The sequence below is a fragment of the Centruroides vittatus genome, unplaced genomic scaffold, assembly GCF_030686945.1.
Source record: "Centruroides vittatus isolate TY-2023 unplaced genomic scaffold, ASM3068694v2 scaffold_3046, whole genome shotgun sequence".
Taxonomy (NCBI): Eukaryota; Metazoa; Arthropoda; class Arachnida; order Scorpiones; family Buthidae; genus Centruroides; species Centruroides vittatus.
Window position 1 is genome coordinate 349,399 of NW_027122699.1, and position 21,145 is coordinate 370,543.

The following is a 21,145-nucleotide window of genomic DNA, read 5'->3' on the forward strand; positions in this document are numbered from 1 at the left end:
AAAGACGTACAGCCACACACTCATCTTTTAACCTCTCTTATCTGGTCTATATATTTGTACATTTCGTCGGAATTATTTTGCATTCCCTTATTAATTTTATAAAATTTCGTCTCTTAATTAATTATTTAATTTTATATTTAAATCACCCCTTTTTATTCTAGCACATGTTGTTATACTGTTCAAAAATGTATAAAGGTGAAGCTAAAATTCTTTTAGTTCCATTTTTCTCTCCTTTTTTCACCTATGTCTTGTCATGAGTCGTGTTATCCTAACCACCACTATAATCTCAGATAATTGTGTTTTATTGTGTAAACCTTTGTATGCATATCCTAAATATTTCAATACAATCAGTAAATCTGTAACTCTAATAATTTTGGCTGATAAATCTGCCATAATAGGACTGAAGAGGGGCATTGAGCTCGAAATGTATATCCTTTCTTATCAATAAACCGACCTTTGTGTGATTTGTTCTCAATGGCAACCTTATGCTAAGAAAATACATATAGTAAAGAGAACAGCAAGCAACCAAGATCTAAGAAAATGTTTAGTTGTAAATAAACATTGTTATGTAGCATTTCTTAATTGCTTTCAACATCAATTTGTTACTTGTAACAGATGGATTTTATTATTCAATTACCCTGTTTTTGTACACTTCTAATTTTCTAAAAATAAATCAGTTATTTTCCTCTGATAATCTAACAAATTTAAAAATAACAAAAATAAAGTGAAAATTATAGTTTTAGGGGAAAAAAATCACATTGATACCAACAAGACTTGAAACACCAACCTCACAATTTTATGAAACCAATGGGCCCAACTGAGCTACCAGCCACTCTATAAACAGTGGAAATTCTAAAGGTTTTAAATGAGTTGAAACTTTCAACTTTACTTTTCTCATTTAGTTTTGAGTAGTGTGCCTTACTGCTTGGCACATGTCAGTTATTGAGGATGCACTATATCTTCACTACGTTTGATCAAAATTAGTGAACCCAACATCATTCCTTTGTCAGTTGTTTCCTATCTCTACTGCAAAATTGATGTCATTTAGCTCTCCAGGCTTTGTTGGCAGGAAAACAAAACAATGTTATACCTTTTACTGCCAAATTTTTATAATTCCATGCCAAACATCCAAACCATTTTTAAAAAATGGATAACAAGAAATCCAGCTAACTGAGATAGGAAAAAAGATAGCCAAATTTGCTCTACTGTATACACTACCACAAAAGAATGAATATGGACTGCTGAAATACATCATGGTATCATGTCCTGACCTTGTGTTTATAGACCTCACTCTAAGATATAGAGAACTTTCCCACAAGTCCATAGTTCATCATCTATGACTCAATTTAACTAGTCAGCAGGTTTAATAACTAAGAATTACTGATTTAGACAATAAATGAATATATATTTCATGTCTAAATCAGTAGAGAAATGAGGAAAGATTAGCTATTAAGGTTATTGTTCCAATAACCTTAATAAGGAATCTTTCCTCATTTCTTAGAGAAAAGGTTACCTATGAGAAGAGGTTTCTCATTTCTATGATGATGACAGGTAATTAGGTACCATATTACTTCAATAAACTTTAAATCTTGATTCAATGCCACTGTGTTAAATAATATAATTAGATCCTTTCATCACTATTTCATTTACTAATAGAAGCAAAATGCTCTTTTATTCTCTTATGCACTTTCACTATTGCCACTGAAACAAAAGGTTGCACCGAATATGCCAATTAATTTCTTTTATAGGGTATTTCACTGTTTTACACGGATTAAGAATAATATTATTTTTATTTCGTGCAATATTTATGGAATTACATGCGACGATGCAAAATAGTCGTCGGCACCTACCAGAGGGTAAAATGATGAAAAATCATTATAATTAAATGTCCTGAAAAAGATTGAAACTAAGCAATAAAATATAAACATCTATATTGTTTCTTACATGTCAAGGTTGTAATAAATAACATCTGAAAAATAACACACACACAATTTACCAAACCTTCCAGTATCCAACAAAATTGTGTCGTCTTCACAAGTGGCACAAGTGTCATACGACGGAAAATCATATCAATTGGCAGCAAAAATGTTAAAGAGCAATAGTGCAGTTGGACCAATTAAAGAAGCAATTTAGTTTTATTTATTTTTTTATTTATCAATTATAGTATTAAATTATTTTCAGAAATATGGTGTCAAATTCATCTTACATTTAAACATTATACAATTTGCCATACCACTTATTATTCAGCATTAATAAAAAAAAATTGAAAATGATGAAAAAGTAGTCTCAATTATATGAAGGATACATGCAGGACTGGCTCTAGTTAAATTTTGAGTGCAGGCAAATATTAGTTTGATATAATATTTCAGGCCAACTGCTAATTGAGGAATTATTCAATGGTTATGGTTGCAAGTTTTTGGAATATAGTAATAAAATAAAAAGTAATCAAATAACTTAAAAAAAATATGCATTTGATTAAAAACACAATCTGTATCTGGTAGTATTTAATAAAATTACCTATAAATATCACACAGTTAAAAATCAAATTTGCACTCCATCAAATATAAAAATACTAGCAGATAGGCCCGGCGTTGCTCGGGCAAAAGTAATGATAGCGAAGATTAAGATTATTACGTTATAGTCACAGAAGAAAAGAGAGTAATTTCATCAACAAACTAAATATTTTTAATAAAAGGTCGAATTTGAAAATCGAATATTGTTCAATTTTCACGACGTGTTCTGATTATATCGTTCGATTTTCATCGAATGTTCTAAAGAAGAAAAGTCGAGAAAAACCGAATTAATCTGTTTAAATTTGAAAATCGAATATGTTCTAACATATTACTTTTTTTTTTTCCTCCAGCGCCCGTAAATCTTGCACGTCGCCTTCTCTTGTTCTCCATTGTTACTTAACACTTCTATTGATACTTAACACTTCCATTGTTGATGGAAGTGTTAAGCCTTAATCCTGTCCCTCTCCCCGTGGGGAAAAATTTCGAAAAATCCCTTCTTAGTGTGCATTTTTGTGACGTACCGTAACTATGTACCAAATTTCAACTTTCTACTCTTAACCGTTTGGGCTCTTAACATTTCCATTGTTACATAACGCTTCCATTGTTGACACTTCCATTATTACTTCATACTTCCATTGTTGCTTCACACTTCCATTGTTACTTAACACTTCCATTGTTACTTAACACTTCCATTGTTGATGGAAGTGTTAAGACTTAATCCTGTCCCTCTCCCCCGTGGGGAGGAATTTCGAAAAATCCCTTCTTAGTGTGCATTCTCGTGACGTACCCTAACTGCGTACCAAATTTCAACTTTCAACTCCTAACCGTTTGGGCTCTGCGCTGATTATTATTATTATTATTATTATTATTATCAACTCGTCTCGATTATATATATAGATTAGGAATATTGAGACTAAGCTGGCTGCTATTACCTGTGGCAGGGCTGTTGAAAGGGTGAAAAGCTGAAGAAAACTTAACCTTTCTACAGTGGGTTAGTCAGATATGGAGCTACCACAATGTAGTGGAGAATAAACGTGGGAAATTTTTTAAGAATTTTCCCACGCATTTTTCTCGTTTCCATTTCAAAACAAATTTTTTTAAACAGTTATGTCTAGTAAAGAAAAATTTTTTTATTGTCATATAATTCCTTTTTTATGTGAATTTTTTTTCACAGTAGTTTTTGGCAATATCTGCAAAATTTCTTTGCGGATATAGACGTCGCTCACCACTGCCACGTGATTGCCCTTGATGGATATATCCGTCGATCGCTGCGGAGTGATTAAGTGCCCTGCCCGTAATGGTTCTTCCTCTATAAAATTACTACTAATTTTACTAACAGAAAATAAAATCTTTAAGAGTGTTTCTTTATTAATAAAGAAACTTTCTGTATATTTCATTTGTTCAAAAGGAAAAAAAAAGGGTGAAGAGGTCCTTGAAGAAGAGGCATCGTTAGAAAGGTTAAAGGGTCGCACTCATAGGTATAGCCCAAGTATTGTTGAATCAGAAGGAAGATGTAAAGTTGAAGAGGTAAGAGGGAAGGAGAAAATAAAGTAAAATAGTAAAGAGGGAAAAGAGTTACCTTAGGATCCATGGGATCCCCGGGACATTGCATTGCATTTATAATAAGGAAACATAATACAAATATAGTTAAATGATACAAAGTGTGAAGTACAAAGGTTTTTGTGACACAACAGTAGGAGATATATTATTTGCAAAAGCTTGGTGTTAAAAACAAAGCAAGACGCATGTTGAATAGTTGTCCATACAGACAATGCGTTGATAAAGTACTGCAGCATCCGACAGGGTACTGCAGTACTTTAGATAAATAGTACAAGATTACTAGTAGTTGGTGATACCAAACAATGGGTTGCATGACAAAAGTAGAATACAGTCCCATTCCTACAAAATACAACGTACAGTACAGTACATAATACAGGCAAGTAAGGGTAAAAATGAAAGAATTACGCTACAGTAACTTTAGACAGTGCAATACCCGTTAGCATAACATACTCATTTGAAAAGGTGATACTATACTAATACAGATATATGATGCTTGCTGAAAATAGCCAAAAGAAATACATTGTAGCAAATATATATAAAGCAATACCTGGATAGCAAATCATACACAGATGAACATGTAATACAAAATTATTACAGATAGTTGTTTCATGCTGAGAATAAACAAAAGTAATACATTGTAGCTAATATTTACAAAGCAATACCTGGTTAGCTGAACATAAAGGGCACAGCAATAGATCCAGTATGGCATGTGTGACAGATAGAGTCCAAGAAAGGAGGCCAGATGAAGCTGTATTAGTTTAGCAGAATGATGCTATGAGCAAAGTCTCCGAAACTCTGCGGATGATCTTGTTATTCACTAGAGTCTTGAGCTCACAGGGCCAGTGAATCCCTTCAGTGAGTATGGTATTAATAAGTGTCCTTCTTTGTGAAGTATAGTTTGGGCAGTAGAATATGATATGGAATGGGCCCTGAGACAGCAGGTGCACTGTCCATTGCCCTTATGAAGGAATTGTAAGAGGTAACTACTAAAATTGCCATGACTGGTCAACAATTGAATAAGTTGGAAGGAGAGGAGCAGATGCTTGTTGTCCCTCCTGATAAGAGTGTCAGGAATAAACTTGTGGGTTATCCTACCAGTGGAGCTGGTGTTCCACCTATCCTGCCAGTTCTTCCAGCACTCCAGACAAATCTGATTGGTGAACCAGGTGGAAGGAACATTGCTGTAAGTGCAGTGGTTGCACCTATCAGGGGTGGAGCAAGCCAGATTAGCCCTCTCATTTCCAGGTAAACCGGAGTGACCCTTCACCCACATAAATTTGAAGTCAGTATTGTTCATGAGTAGAAGTAGGGTTTGGACACTTTTGCTGACATTGAGTAGTTTCATGTTGAGGTTTTTAAGTTGAAGGAAAGCAACTTTACTACCTGTAAGAATGGTTGCTTTATTGTAGTACTTAAGAGTTGGCATTGTTCCTGATCCATCTGAGCACATTCCTGATAGCCAGGGATTCTGCTTCGTTAACTGTACAGTAGGGAGTCAGCATATACTGGGCCTAGGAGATACTTATGTTGTTGTAAACCACCACGATGGAACAGCCCACCCCCCTGTCCAACTTAGAGCCATCTGTATAGATATAGAGGCCAGTGGGAACACAGGAACCATCCAAGAAGAAAAGATGATAGATGGTGAAATTGGAATGTAAAAATTGAAGATCTGGCTTCAGATCCAGACCATGATCAGCTATAAAACTTGAAATATTAACGATAGCAGAGTGGACATTTATTTTTTTGGTGATGTAGTTATACTTATCAGTGGTAATTTTATTGTTAGCAAGGTTATATTGATGAAATTTTCATACTTTACCTTTGATAACTAAGTCAATTGGTAGAAGATTTGCAATTACAAATTTTTACATAAGTCAATTCTGTAGGCCTTTACCACTGAGAGCCAGCCTTTGAGCAGAAAGTAACTTTCTTTTAATGTGTACCTTGTCCACAGAACTGCCCCAGATAGTCGAGCCATACATGATGATAGGCTCTATCACTGTAGTATACATCAGTCTACATGCCTTACTGCTGTATCCCCATTGTTTCTTGCTATAGAAGCAAGAGAATGCATGATTATGGTTGCCTTTTCATAAGTATGATGCATGTGTTCCTTCCAGGTGAGCTTATTGTCAAGGATGACACCTAAGTACTTGAGAGAGTTGATATTCTTAAATCTGTTTCCATCTATCCGAACAGTGGGGTTTTTCTGCAAGGGAGTATTTTTAGAGAAGACAATGCATTAGCACTTGGAGTAGTTTATTTTAAGCTTATTATTCTCACTCCACCTCGAGACACTCTAAGATTTCATTCATCCTTGCCTGAAGAGTCTCTTGGTACTGATGAGAGATAATGAGGATGGTGTCATCTGCATAGCCTTGTAGATGCACCTTATATTATTGAGAAAGTCTGTTGAATGTTCAGGAGATTACTATACATGACATTCCGTAGATATGGCCCTGAACGTGAACCCTGTGGGCTCCTCTGTTAATCTCTTTACGAAGGTATGTGTTGTTATTCCTAGCAACAATAGTATGCCTGTTGCTGAGATAGCTTCTTACTAGATTAAGGATGTTGTTTGGGCAGTCATTGTCTCTCAAAACAACCAGAATAGCAGGCCACCACACATGGTCAAAAAACCCCTTTATAATCAATAGACACAATCATGCTATTGTAGTGCTTGATCACTAAATTATATATATTTTTTTTGTTTGTGTCAATTATTTAATTTATTGTATTGTAGTTAGAGAAACGGAAATAAATTCCGTTTTGTTTATGTCGTCGCGTACCAACCCTTGACGGGTGAGGTTTGTAAGCAGTCATTGGCGGATTGACGGGTCACATGATACAGAAGTTCCCGGATGGTGGGAACTTATAAAACGTGCGTGTGGTGACATGGGAGTACTTTTTCTTTCTTGGAGATTGGCCTGGATCGAGCGAGAAGTTTGCTAACGGATTAGAAGGAAGGAATTGGAGCGGTGGAGCTAGGAAGAACAATCCGGATCCATCGGTGTGAGGAAACGGTATGTGCCTTTTGCGACAATAGTATTTCGGGGAGGAAGGAACATTCATTCAGTCATCATATTTATTTCGCTGGAGAGGACTCTTTCCCAACACGTGGATGCCCCATTTCTCAATCGACTGAGTATAATGTGTAATTCGAACGTGTATAATTATCGTCTGTAAATTAATTTGTATCTTGTTAGGTTAAGTCTGTGTTCCTTTTGTTTTTTTTTCCTCTTTTATGTTATTTAAATAATAAATTTTGTTATTGTGTAAAGTCCTTGTTTTTCTTACCAATCTTTATGTCTGGATTGTTTTGTTCATCCCAGACTCAACATTATGATTCCCTTTAAGCTTGGCCCTTTGGATATAATTAACTATTGAGTCAAGGGCTATTGTTGGGTTCCTGCCCTTATGAAAGCCATATTGATTGTTGTTTAATTTGTTGTTCCTTTCACGAGTATAGCAAACTGTTGATCATCAAGGTGTCAAGTGTTATGTCACGCGAGTGTATGGCCAACGAAAGGACAAATTTACAATAAAACAAAACTTTAAGTTTAATGAAAAAAAAAACAACAATCAATAAAACACTCTTTCACCTCGCGTGATGATACGCAGGATTCTTTTACAACTCCGACTCGAAACCTCACACGTGTAGGCGAAGGAGTAGACAAAAATAACAAAGGGAAACACGTGGTTCACACACAATAAGCGCAACAAATTTATAACAAGTTACAAATAGGATATTCACCGGACTATTACAAACTAGGATTAAAACTAACTTACTTGCTATAGAAAGGGGAAAGAAGAGTTAGATAAATATATGGAATTATATATAAGAAGGGATAGGGGTACCCAGAATAACAATGTGTCCTCGAGATCTCTATTTCGCTGAACGAGCCGATCCTATTCTTTCTCCACGTCTGCTCCGTCCCAGCTCCACACCAAGAATGACCGTTACTCCCGTTCTTTTGCCTCCGGGTCTTTTTTTTCTTTTGTCCTCCCCCTTACTTCCGGGGAAAGGACTGCCCCACCCGCAAGGAAAGTGAAAATAGAAAGATCGAGAAACAAGGGAGAGACAGAACAAAGAATTGAAGGATTAATATAAGGCTTATAACTATCGCGTATATACAAAATTATGACGTACCGTCTCACAAGAACTTTACCTATAACTGGCAAGAGAAAGATCAGTTGATAGTCAGAAGAATTGGTGGGATGATTGCATTTTGGAATAAGTTTAATCGAGACCTTTTTCCAAATAGTTGGGAAAATACCAAACTGAAGACACTTGTTATAAACGACTTGGAACATGATGGAAATTGCATGAAGTCCAGTGAGTTTTGATGAGCTGCTGGTAAATGTCCCAATCAGTATGTTGATGGATACGAAGATTACAGTAGAGCGTCATTTATCCAAATCAATTGGGGACTGGGGTTGTTTGGATAATTGATTTTTTCGGATAACCGATTATGTACAAAAAAATATATTAACCTATCCGATGTTCAAATTTTTCTCCATTGCATGTCGCTTCGTGTTGAATTTTCGTCGATTTTAAGCCTAACGAAAATTTTTATAATAATAATCGAGGCTATTGTATTGTTAAAAATTATTTCTTTATTTTGTACAAACAAAATAAATATATTGAAAATATAAAAACAAAAAAATGATACTTTAGAAGTTAATCTAGTATCAAAAATGTTTGATTCAGCACGACACAGTCCGACTGGAAAGCTTTCAGATAATCGACATTTCGGTTAACTGGCTTTCGGATAAACGACGCTCTACTGTATTAAGGATGTTGGGAGTGTTGATCTGGAGCATAATATAGCTATGATCACTATCAGAGTGATCCTCTAGAGCAGTGATTCTCAACCTTCTTAGCTCCATGACCCTCCAAATAGTAAATATAAACAAAATTAATATTTTGTGGGGCCCCCCGCCACCCAAAGGAATAATAACAGTAAGCCTTACTATTGTAAGGAACTGAGTCCGAGCGTTATTTTTATTTTATTATTATTTTCGTTTTATTATATTTTGTTTGGGGCTTATGTTTAGTTAGGACGAAGGTTCCCCACCACTCTCTTAGTAACAAAAAAAAAAAAAAGATAATAAACCAACTCGCGAAAGAACGACTGCCGTAGGAAAAATCACACGCACTTGCACTGCCCAGCGAAGACAGTCTGCAGAAAAAAATGGAGGGGGGAATCCCCACACTCACTAGAAAAGAAATACTTACTAAACCGTCATAAAACATCCTAGAAGATTGTGCTAAATGCTTTGTAAATGGTTTATAAGATTTTGTCAGAGAATTGAAGCTGCCAGAAAGAAATTTGATGTCAGAAAAATAAGCATGTAAATAAGGGGAGTAACCTAGCTGAATTGTGACGTCACCTCACAGCATAAAACCAGCACGCTAACCGAAGGCGAACGAGGTGATTTCCTAAGCGAGAGGTGATTTCCAGAGCGAGGTGTACTACTGAGTGAAAAATTTGAGGTGAAGTCCAGATTGAAAGTTAGACAATCCAAGGTGTTTAAAGAGGAATTCGGTTTGACGATAGTGAAAGGATTGAGGAAACGGGTTCCTAGTATAGTGAGGTGACGAATAGACGTTTAGTTCGTAAGAGATTTTGTTCATAGTTCTTATGTATTCGATTTGTCGAATTTTCAAAGGAAAATTAAGATTAACGAAAATCAATAAGTCAACCTGACAATAAAACTCGGCTACTTAAGATTAACTTAAGCTAAGTAGCCGAGTTTTATTGTCGGGTTGACTTGTTGATTTTCGTTAATAAATTTTGTTTTGATTAGTTGAATCTTGTACATAGTTTGAATTAGAACTACTAATTAAGTATATTTGTTTTTATTGACTTCGTATCTTATTTGATGTTATTCTTACTAATTTTTTTGGTGCACGCGTAAAAGTCCAGGCCTGGCAAACTAATCTCGAATCCCATGTAAAGTACCCGTTAGGTTAACGGAAATTTTACCAGCCGCAGTTATTGTTGGTTTCCCGAGATACTAAAAATAGTACTTTACACTATTACTAATCGAATTTTGACTGTAATTATAAATGTAAATTTTTTTACGTATTATATAATCACATTGCACTAGTTTTATACATTAAGAAAATACCGACAGTATAAAAAATGTAATACATCTATTCCTATTATTTTATGTCGCTGCGTTTATAGTGATGGGTATGAACATGCATGTATGACGTGTACATACATGAGCAATTTACAAGTTCCAACTTGATGTGTATGTGCTCTTTGTAACTTGATCTCCTTCTATAATACTCGCAGTGAGAGCATGTTTGAACATACATATGGATGCGTTTGAACAGGTCGTGCTATCACTAGTATAAAAGAGGCGCTGGCGATTGCACCACTTCGGTTAAGTTTCGAATGCGAAGCGTGCATCTGCTGCTTTGATTTTAGTGTGCAGTCAACCATAAAACTGAATTTGTTTTTTTTAATTTCTAATGCAAAATGGATAAATATGTGAAAAAATGAAGTGAGCCATCTACATCCAGTGAATCAGTTGGTAAAAAGACAAGGTTGTACAATGACAGTTATTTAAATTATGGTTTCACCCGCGACCCCCTTTAATATCATCACGACCCCCAGGTTGAGAAGTGCTGCTCTAAAGTGTTGCAGGAGACATTGTATTAGAGGAGAAGCTGGTTCCCAATACAGATATCAACCCAACTTATGCCAGTAGAGGAGGAATAAGTAGGGAGAGTATTCGTATTCAAGGATTGGAGATCCAGTTCATTAAGAAACTTGTTGACCAAGTAGCCATATGGATCTTCAGTTGGACTGTACCAGTTTGGGGACTTTGCATTGAAGTTCCCGGAAATAAGAATTGGTAGATGGTTTAGTTGATGAATAGTGGATTGTAAGGAACTTAAGGAGTCTTCAAGTCTTCTAATGGAGGGCAATAAATGGAAATGACAATTAGATTGAAGCTGACACTGATAGTAGTAAAATTCCTGTTACTATGATTAGAGAGAATATAAACATCAATGTTTTTATTAGTAATGACAATGCCAGTTAGAGGGTTGTTGCTATTATCTGAATAGTTTAGGAGCAAATAGAGCAATTTTCTTATTGAAACAATAAGGTTCTTGGATGATTAGTATGTTGGCCAGAAAATTGTAGGCCTATTGAAGAGCTTCAGTGGTAGCTGCCTTACACTTTTGTAAATTTATCTGCAGGATCTTAATGTTTTTCTTTTGAAGATTAGTACCCATAATTTGTCTGTTTTATAGTTTGTTCCCTTAACTTTTTTATCTGTGGGCACTGAGGGTCATATGCATTGTGGTTTGTAGGATGTCTCCAATCTGGTGTTAGCTCCTTGTTGGTATTTTTACAATTGATACAACATGGGCTGTTCATGTCGGTTACATTCTGAAAAAATATGGGTCTTGGAGCAGTGACTACACCTTTGTTTTTCCATATATTCACTAGAGATGTGACTATATCCACAGCACTGGTAGTACCTGGTGATGTGGATATAATTGTCAGCCTGAATTTTTGCCCAGAGATGGATAAATGCCTCTCCCCGATGAATATGTTTCTGATAAGTGGAGTAGTTGAGAGAACGATGTGCCAACAATTCTCCTTAATGTTACCTCTTGTCAGTCTGGTGCTTATTCTGGTCATAGCTAAAAACTGTTCTTTGGTAATAATACTAAAAGATTTGTTTTGGTCATAAATCATAACAATTATTTCCTCCTCAGCTACAGAGTTAAGAACATTTGGTATGATGATGCAAGGTCTCCTTCCCTCAGATATTTTAGTTCATATGCAATTTCTGATGTCCAGGATGACCTGGATGGCTTGTCCTAGCATTTCAGCATTCAACTGACTTCCTGTGCAGAAGCAAACCCCATCACCTTTGACTTCCTTAATAGCTTTTACCTTGATCCTCAACTTACTTGTGTTTATTTTGCTCATTATATTTTTGGTAAACTTGTTCATGTCTGGTTGTTTGTTGTCCTCTTGGTTTAGATAAATAATTAAGGCATAGCTACTCCCGCTACCTTCTTTATTTATTTTGTTGTTGTACTTTGTTTGGTGATTGATTTCACTACATCAGAATAGGTAGGAACCAATTTTGAGTAGAGGTGTGGATGAGAGCTAGTGTTAGCTGTTGAGTTAGATCTCACCTCTCTCAGGATGTCTTGAAATTGTCCAAGGCACGAGAAAAGGCGAGTGAGCTCTTCCCGAACTTCCTTGCGCTCTTTAGTAGATATATTTGATTTATAGGTCTCTGGCACTAGGTCCAAATTTCTAACAAAGTGCACATTGGCCTCTGCAAAAATAGTTTCCTCGAGGGAATTGACAGTGACCCGAGGTTCGGTAGTACCATCCATATTGTAGATTCACACAGCACAAGACAGTCCGAATAGTCCAAAGTCTCTTAACCGACACGATAATTTAATATAGAAAAACCCCAATGGGGAAGCAACAGTAATCCGAATGCCAAACGGCTGCAGCACACCAAATGGCTACACCCACCACGTGGTAGGAAACAAACTCCTTTGTTCGGGACAAAAAAGAAAACAAATCGCGTATCCACAGTTAATAAATAACGCACCCTCAAGATAAATATAATAACACTACATAAAACATATAACTGCCGACAAAAGAAAAAAATAACAAACCACGGGAGATCGAGCCCAAAACCGAAATTTTCGGGCTTCAATAACTCGAGCAAAAGTCCACCAATTAGAAAGATAACAGTACCCACAGAGAGTGCTCGTCCTCCCGATTCCAGCGATATATTTCACTCCCCATAATCCACTTTGTATCCAAAAATCGCAATCAAACTCAGAGCATATATACAACACAACACAACACTTCTGACTCCTAGCATTCCGAAGAAGAGAGAAAGAGTTTGTATGAAGTTCAGGTGTAGGAACTCCAAGTTCCATATAAATGCTTGACAGACCTAACCTCTGATACTTCACTCTATTACACATGTTCTTAATCACAACCAATGTTGTCTATACTAGCAAATCTGTACTGGCAAGCATCAGCAGTAAGCATATAATAGAATACACTTTGTCTACAAGTGCCAATACTAGTAATGCTGCCAAACAAAAATAACTGTGATTTGGCAAAACCTTAGATGAATTAAGGTGCCTTTAGCATCTTATCAACTGCATTATTTATACAAACTATGCTTCTCTTAAGTCAATCAAAGACTTCATCATCAATATTATATTTTCAAGAAAATTGGTCCAAGGCATATATTTATCCTACTATTATAAGAACTTTGTATTTATGAACATTTTAATAATAATAGTTTCTGATAAAAAATAATTTTGAAAATGCAGAAGTAAGATTTAAAAGTGGTAGAAATAAATAAACACAAATACAAAACCACTTTGGATTTTCTTTGTATGGTTTTCGTTTATAATACAGTAGATATAACATACCTAATTTTAATCGTTCTTTGGGAAATTCCCATCTGTGATCATAAGGCAATAATTCAACTTGATCTTCTAAAGACATTTCAGGATTAAACATTTCAATTTGGCCTTTATCAAACAATACTTTACTTAAGAAATCCATTTCTTGTTTTTCTTTCTGAAAATAATATTAAAAATAGTGAGAATTTCTTAAACGTACAGAGTTTTTTCTAAAGCCTAAATTTAAAACCTAATATTAAATAATCATGTTTTCATACAAAGTTTTTAATTTACTTGTAGTTTTAAAAAGATAATTAGAAGAATATTTATAGCAACTAATATCAACGACCTACAATGCTTAATAAGTTTAGATATTAAAATATTCTTTTAATCACTATGTAATATGAATTCGTAAAAATAAGCTAGCCGCTGTAGTTACTCATCTAAATTAACCAATGCGTCTTTAACAAATGTTTTAACTCAGTTAAAGATCTATTTTCCAAGCATAAACAATTGAAAGTAGAATACCATTATGTCAAATTAAACTGTCTACTAAAAGCTGGAATTTTTTGGTAAAATTATACAAACACACTTTTCATACTTAAAAAATTCACTTGTGAATTTTTCTGTGTTCTAACTGTACGAGTGTTCTCTTTTGCCGTCTCTTTGAACACCGAGAAAGAACAATTTCACCGGTGGAGACGACCTTTCTTTACAGGCTATTATTTCTCGCCTCAACATGCAAAACGTTAAAAAGGTTCCACCTGGAGGTGGCATACACACTTTAAAAATTATACATTTAATAAAATATTTTAGCTGGGACATAAGTAAAAACTTTAAACTTTAAAAAAGCATCAACGTATAGTAAGTATAAGTAAAAACTCATTTATGAATTTTTAAAACTTTTTACTTTTGTCCCAGCTAAAATATTTTATTACACTTTTCGTACGTTTTTATCATTCACTTAATACTTTGAACAAACATTTTCGGCCCAGTTTACGAGCCTTCCTCGGGTTAGATGCCATCCAAACACAAAGGAGTTACGTTGTGTTCTAAAGTGGAATAATTCAAAGATGCCACGATGTTATTTAAAATTCTTACATTGTAATCGAAATAAAAATAAAATTACTAACACACTTAAAAGGTTATTTAAAGTGTCAGTATTGTGAAGAGGTAATTTTAATAACAACATTACTTTTTGATAATGATATAAAATAACACGGAATATAATAAATAAAAGTACACGGAAGTGGACGGTTAACGAAAAATTACCGTCCGATATAAGTATGTTCGGAGAGTAATGCCCGTCACGCTTGCTATACGTCGATGCTTTTTCCGTTAATACAAAGCCCTCGACTCGCTGTTTCGTACGGGTCGGTGGCTTCGATTACTCTTAATTTTTGCGTGTCGAATATTTGGCATCTTCCCAACACTGGGACACCCTAGGCTCACTTGCATATTGTTCTAAAGCAGTGTTATAATAGCCTTTAAGATGTCATATTTATGCTCTTTCAATCCGGTCTCTGTCGATCTGTTAATCGAGCCTATATATGTTAGGCATATGCCGAATGTAGAATCTTCTAGAGGTAAGGTGTACGTCCAAGTTTTTTCTCATTTATTTGATTTTTTCCATCGGTTAACAACCCGAATATTAATATAAAGAAATTGCTTTTAGCCCTTGGTATAATTAAATTAATTCAAAATTGATTATTTCATTTTAATTACTCGTGTAATCAATTTTAATGTACGCTCCTTTTTGTTTTATTAAATGTACTCCAATGATACCTGATTTTTGGTGCTTATTATCACCGGTGGGATATGCCTTTGTATCTACCTCACATTAGTAGATTTTTAATTAATTTAACCTGAATATTGTTAGAGTTCTTTTAAACACTATACCCATTTGTGTATCTTTTGCTACTCTAGAATATAGTTTGTGTAACCTAGTGTCAAATTGAAATGTTCTTTGGTTTTGGTTGTTTTGTTTCCTTACCTGACTCACTTTTTAAACTTTTAGCTAAGTCAGTAATTAATTTTAGTCTGAAATGGTAGTGGATTTATGCAAAATGATAGTAAAGTTACTAGGGATGCTCACACTAAAAAATTCCTGTGCAACATCTATTTATACACAAGATACATTGACAATATTTTAATAATTTGGAAATCAAAACCCAACATAGAAAATCTGTTGCAAACCATTATTAGCAATAATTATAGTTTGAAACTAATACTAGACCACTCTGGAAAAAACCAAAGTACACTATCTAAGCCTAAAAATAGGTGTCTCTGAAAACAAAATACTCAGAACACATATGGCTAATGTATATAGGCTCAACTAACAGATTGATAGAGACCAGACTGAAAGAGGATAAATATGACGTCCTATAAATAAACCTTTAAAATGCGGTCTTTTTATTACAGCATTTAACGTTTTTGGTGAGTTAATTGAGCTTCATCAGGAAAGATACAAAAAAATCGTTCGATAAAAAAAAGGAAAAAGAAAAATCGGGATTTTTTCGATTCTTTCCCGACGAAGGTCAATTAACTGACCAAAAACATTATATGCCGTAATAAAAAGACAAACCTTAAAACCTTTAAAATGCAATTTTTTTATTTGTAAGTGCAGTTAGAGAAGAGTGTATGACATCCTTAAAGACTATTATAACACTGCCTTAGCCCAATATGCGAGCGAGCCCTGGGTGTCCCAGTGTTGGGAAGATGTCTGCTAAATTGTTAAGAAAAATATTCGACACACAAAAATTAAGAGTAATTGAAGCCACCGACCTATACAAAGCTGCAAATCAAGGCTTTACATTAACAGAAAAAGCAACAACATATAGCAAGTGTGGCAAGCATTACTCTCCGAACATACTTATATCAGACAGTAATTTTTCATTAACAAACCACTTCCATGTACTTAATATAAAATAACTTAAAATTATTTTTTGATAATATTTATTATATTTTTATTTAGATTTATAAACATTGAATTACTACATAAGAATTTTAAACAACATTATGGTATCTTTGAATTATTCCACTTTAGAACACAACGTAACTCCTACGTGTTGGACTGTTTCTAACCCGAGGCAGGCTTGTAAACCGGGCCGAAAATTGTACGTTCCTCGGAACCAAGCATAAAATTGCAATCGAGAACTTATCGCACGGGAACGTTCTTCTCGATGGAAAAAATGGATTTTTGTTTTCTATTTTTTACAAAGGATTTGCATTTTGGACCAAAATGTGGCTGAAAACATTTGTTCAAAGTATTAGGTGAATGCTGGAAACATATGAAAAGTGTGTTTGTATGATAATGCCAGTATGAGTAATAAAACAAAATGAGATAGACTAAACAAGCAGGCAAGGAAAGTGGACTATGACTTAGTCTTTTGCATAAACTGCTGCAGGAGACATTGCCAGACAGGAGGAATGGTGTTCTCATCTCTGCTCTTAACACACACGTTGGTAACAGTGTGGTTATAAATTTTACACTTCTTTACAAAGCTGGAATCTCTAGCTCAGAAGGTTGAGAGAGGGTTCTGATGTTTTTGGCCACCTGTCAATCTGCCTTTGCATCGGGAAGTTATGAAAATAAAATAAAACGGGAGGATCTGCTAGTATTAATGTTGTCTTTATGCTTTGATTGAGTGATCTCGAAGCATATCTGACATGCTGTGTTTATGGACTTACTAAAACACAACAGCATACTAATCCATAGTCCAATTATCTTCAAAAAAATAAAATATTTTTGTTTTCATTAGTCAAATGAAATCTTTATTGGGTCACTCAACTAGTTAAAATTGACAATTGGGAGAACACTGTTACAAAAGCCTTCTTAAAACAATAATTTATAAAATATATTCAAATCTAAAGAAATATAGCAAATTATGAATAAGAAATTTTTTAAAATTGTATTTGTAACAGATAACGGAGAGAGAGGGAAACTGGACTAACTCCTTTGAGAGATGCAAATTATTCCAAAAAAATGCTTAATCAATGTTTAATGTTTAGGCCAGTGGTTCTTAACCTTCGAGGGAAAGTTTTGAATGTAAAAAAAATTTGCAGAACACCAAAGTCACTAAGGTCATGAAATAACAACAATAATATGTACCTGTACAAACATATCCTTTTATTAAAAATTATAGATTACAGATTACATAACAGTAAAACAAAGAAAACATTAACTTAAAAAATTTATTACATTTGTAAAAATGGTAAATAAAATAACATATAAAAATGGAAGTTTTTAAAATCAATTTTAATGCAATACCCGAGCTTGTTGGCTTCTGTAGATCAGCAATATTAGCTCTAATACGTGATATAGAAGAAGAAATGAGGATAGCCATATTAGTTAGTCTCGCATTTTTTATTTTTCATGTCGGTTAATGTCGAGAAACCGAACTCACGAAAATACGATGTCGAAAACTAACAAAATTTTTAGCGCCTTCGTAGAGAGGGCTGGATTTTCGGCTCGAACAAAAATCCTAAAATCCTCGAGACTTATTTTAGAGAATTTCATTTTCAAACTACAATCCATCGACAAGGTAACAAATTGCTCTTCTTGTAATGAAAATTCACAACTCGAAGTACCAATTGTGCCAAATAGATTTCACATCCAGTCATAATTTTCTATATTGAAGGAAGGAAAAAAACTTGCAATCTTTTCTTCCAATAGTGTTAAGTGTTCTGTTTTAACAAAAATAATTCCCTGGACAATTTTATTATGAAGCGAAGAAAACATATCTACTGCACTTTTTTTGTCTGCTTTGTAAACTGCACGCTTCCAATTTACGAGGCTAACGATTCTTAAATTATAGTTTCCTAAATGAAAAGTTTAGGGTATTTTTAACAGCTGTCATTACTTAACATAGATGTGTGATTTAATTATGACAGTTGTACAATTTAACACTTTATTGCTAGTGTGAGATTGTATTCTTTGTTTAGAAGGGTGTTTTAACATTTTTACTTCACATTTTGTTTCAATAAAATCAAGTCTAAATGTCTTTGAATAAAAAGCATATTGGGAATATGCTTTATGAGTTTCATAAAGCATATAACACCATACAAACAGTAAATAATATTCATAATGTATATGAAATAGTCTGGCACTTTCATAATTTCACGGAGCACTCGAAACAAGTTTGCGGAACACCGGTTAAGAACCACTGGTTTAGGCTGACGATACGAAGCAATTTGAATGGCACAGTACTGTACCTTTATTTTGTTCTGTCCCAGCCATCCGGTCATTTTAGTAAAATTTTCACTTTTGTAACAAATACTCACTGAAACCTTTGACTATCCAGTAAAAATATTTAATTGAAATAACAAACGTTTTCAACCTTAGTATTCGGTCATCGTCGGGTTTACAAATACTGAGATTCTAAGAACAGTTATGTGCAACGATTTAGAAAGTTTTTAGAATGTTTTCAATCTTGCGTATAAAACCGTCGTGCGCACGCATTGCCACGGATGCATACGTGTCGCTAACATATGTAGCATGCATAGCACAAACGAGAGAATATAATTATTATATACACAAATAAAGGGACGGAAGTGTACGTTAAATAGAGCCGTGGGGGTTGTCTTCCCTTTCGTAACAGAACTTCCAAGCTTGATATATATTAATCGCATCCTTGGAATTGATGCAGTTAGTATGTAATCCGGCTTTGTATATTTCAAGGGTTTCTAGATATCGTATGTGTTCCCTGTGCTGCGAGAGTCTGATCATTTTGGCATTGTGAAGGTCAGCTCTTATGCTCGGGGTCAAGGCATAATTGGATAGGAGCCAACCTTCACAATGCCAAAATGATCAGACTTTCGCAGCACAGGGAACACATACGATATCTAGAAACCCTTGAAATATACAAAGCCGGATTACATACTAACTGCATCAATTCCAAGGATGCGATTAATATATATCAAGCTTGGAAGTTCTGTTACGAAAGGGAAGACAACCCCCACGGCTCTATTTAACGTACACTTCCGTCCCTTTATTTGTGTATATAATAATTATATTCTCTCGTTTGTGCTATGCATGCTACATATGTTAGCGACACGTATGCATCCGTGGCAATGCGTGCGCACGACGGTTTTATACGCAAGATTGAAAACATTCTAAAAACTTTCTAAATCGTTGCACATAACTGTTCTTAGAATCTCAGTATTTGTAAACCCGACGATGACCGAATACTAAGGTTGAAAACGTTTGTTATTTCAATTAAATATTTTTACTGGATAGTCAAAGGTTTCAGTGAGTCATTTGTATATTTTCCAGTATCCTTACAAGCAGGTGATTAATCTTTTCTCGGAGACTTCCGTAACATTTTTTGAAAACCAAAAATCTTAGTTCTCTAGTTTGTATATTAAATACATTTGTATATTGTATTCCAAACTTATGGTTTGTTAGAAAATACTAGTTACACACACTGTCAGATGGCATTAAAATTTTTTTTTTATAATGCAAGTACTTTCAATGATACAAAATCATTGTTATCAAGCTAATGAATGTTTCAAAGGTTAATGTTACCCTTGGTGGCAAGATGGCGGCCAGAGGGATTTTTCCCTACATTCTACATGGCGACGGGGAAAATTTTCCCTACATTGGAGACTGCTACGGGGAAAATTTTTTCTCTGTGGTCACGTGACTAACGCGTTTCCGGTCGCCGTCTCGGTCTTCTATGGAAACTGCGCGTTGCGCGCTGTATCGTAATAACGCGACCTAGTAACTCCTATACTATAATAAGCTAATGTAAACCATATTTTAATAGAAATAAAAACATTTTTTTATTCACGTTGATTGTCTGTCATTTTCCTTTTTTACATTTCTTCCCGAGTTTCGAACCTTGATCTTCGTTTGGTATAGATCTTCGATCCACGCCTTCGATGTCGTCAATGTGGTTGTACCCCTTCCACTCGTCGGTTATCATCAAACTTCCCGAATTGACGTATTTGTAAACTATCTAATTTAGAGTTTGTTCGGATCTGTCGTTTACCTGACAAATAAAACAGTTCCTGTCCTGTCTACATATGCCACCCACAACCCATTTCGTCGATTTCAACAACCTGCCTTTTTCGTACTTCCTTTTGCAAATGGCAGTTTCGTCAATCTCGACGATCTTATTCGGGCCGCCTATTTTGAAGCTCGTCATCGTGTTACTTAGTGATATCATCATGTGATTCGACCAATCCACACTAGCTTTTCGAGATATCCCGGATGCTAAAGCCGAAATCGTAGCACCACATTCTAGACATAGGTTGTGCCATATGAATGACAAGATACATCCCCAGGACAGACGACCACATTTGCTTTGAAAAGTTCCTTCGTACACTGAATATTTAACTGCACACGAACTGCATGTAAGACGACATTCATTTCTTTCGCTTCCGTAATGTATTTTGTATGTCTTATCGCACGTAGAACACGTCGACTCTATCTGCTGTATACCTAATTTGACAGCAAATTTGAATGCATTATCAATTGTCCGGTTCAATCCCAATTCCGAATAATCTGTTTCCATCATTTTATAAAACTTCCTGGTAGTACATTTGGCCCAGAATTCCTTCGAACTCAAATCAACGTCGCCCATGACGTGCACGCAATTTCTTTTTGTTTTTACTCGTAAAAAATATAAATTACCTTTTTAGCAAT

General features: G+C 34.9%; 1 protein-coding gene across 1 annotated transcript in view; it reads right to left on the bottom strand.

Moving 5' to 3' along the window:
- Window positions 1-21,145, bottom strand: part of LOC136988054 (vascular endothelial growth factor receptor 1-like) — a 143,908-nt gene that overhangs the window by 53,535 nt on the left and 69,228 nt on the right. Inside the window, exon 13 of the mRNA XM_067285846.1 lies at window positions 13,525-13,675. Within this exon, the coding sequence (XP_067141947.1) occupies window positions 13,525-13,675 (151 nt within the window). The remainder of the gene's footprint in view (window positions 1-13,524; window positions 13,676-21,145) is intronic.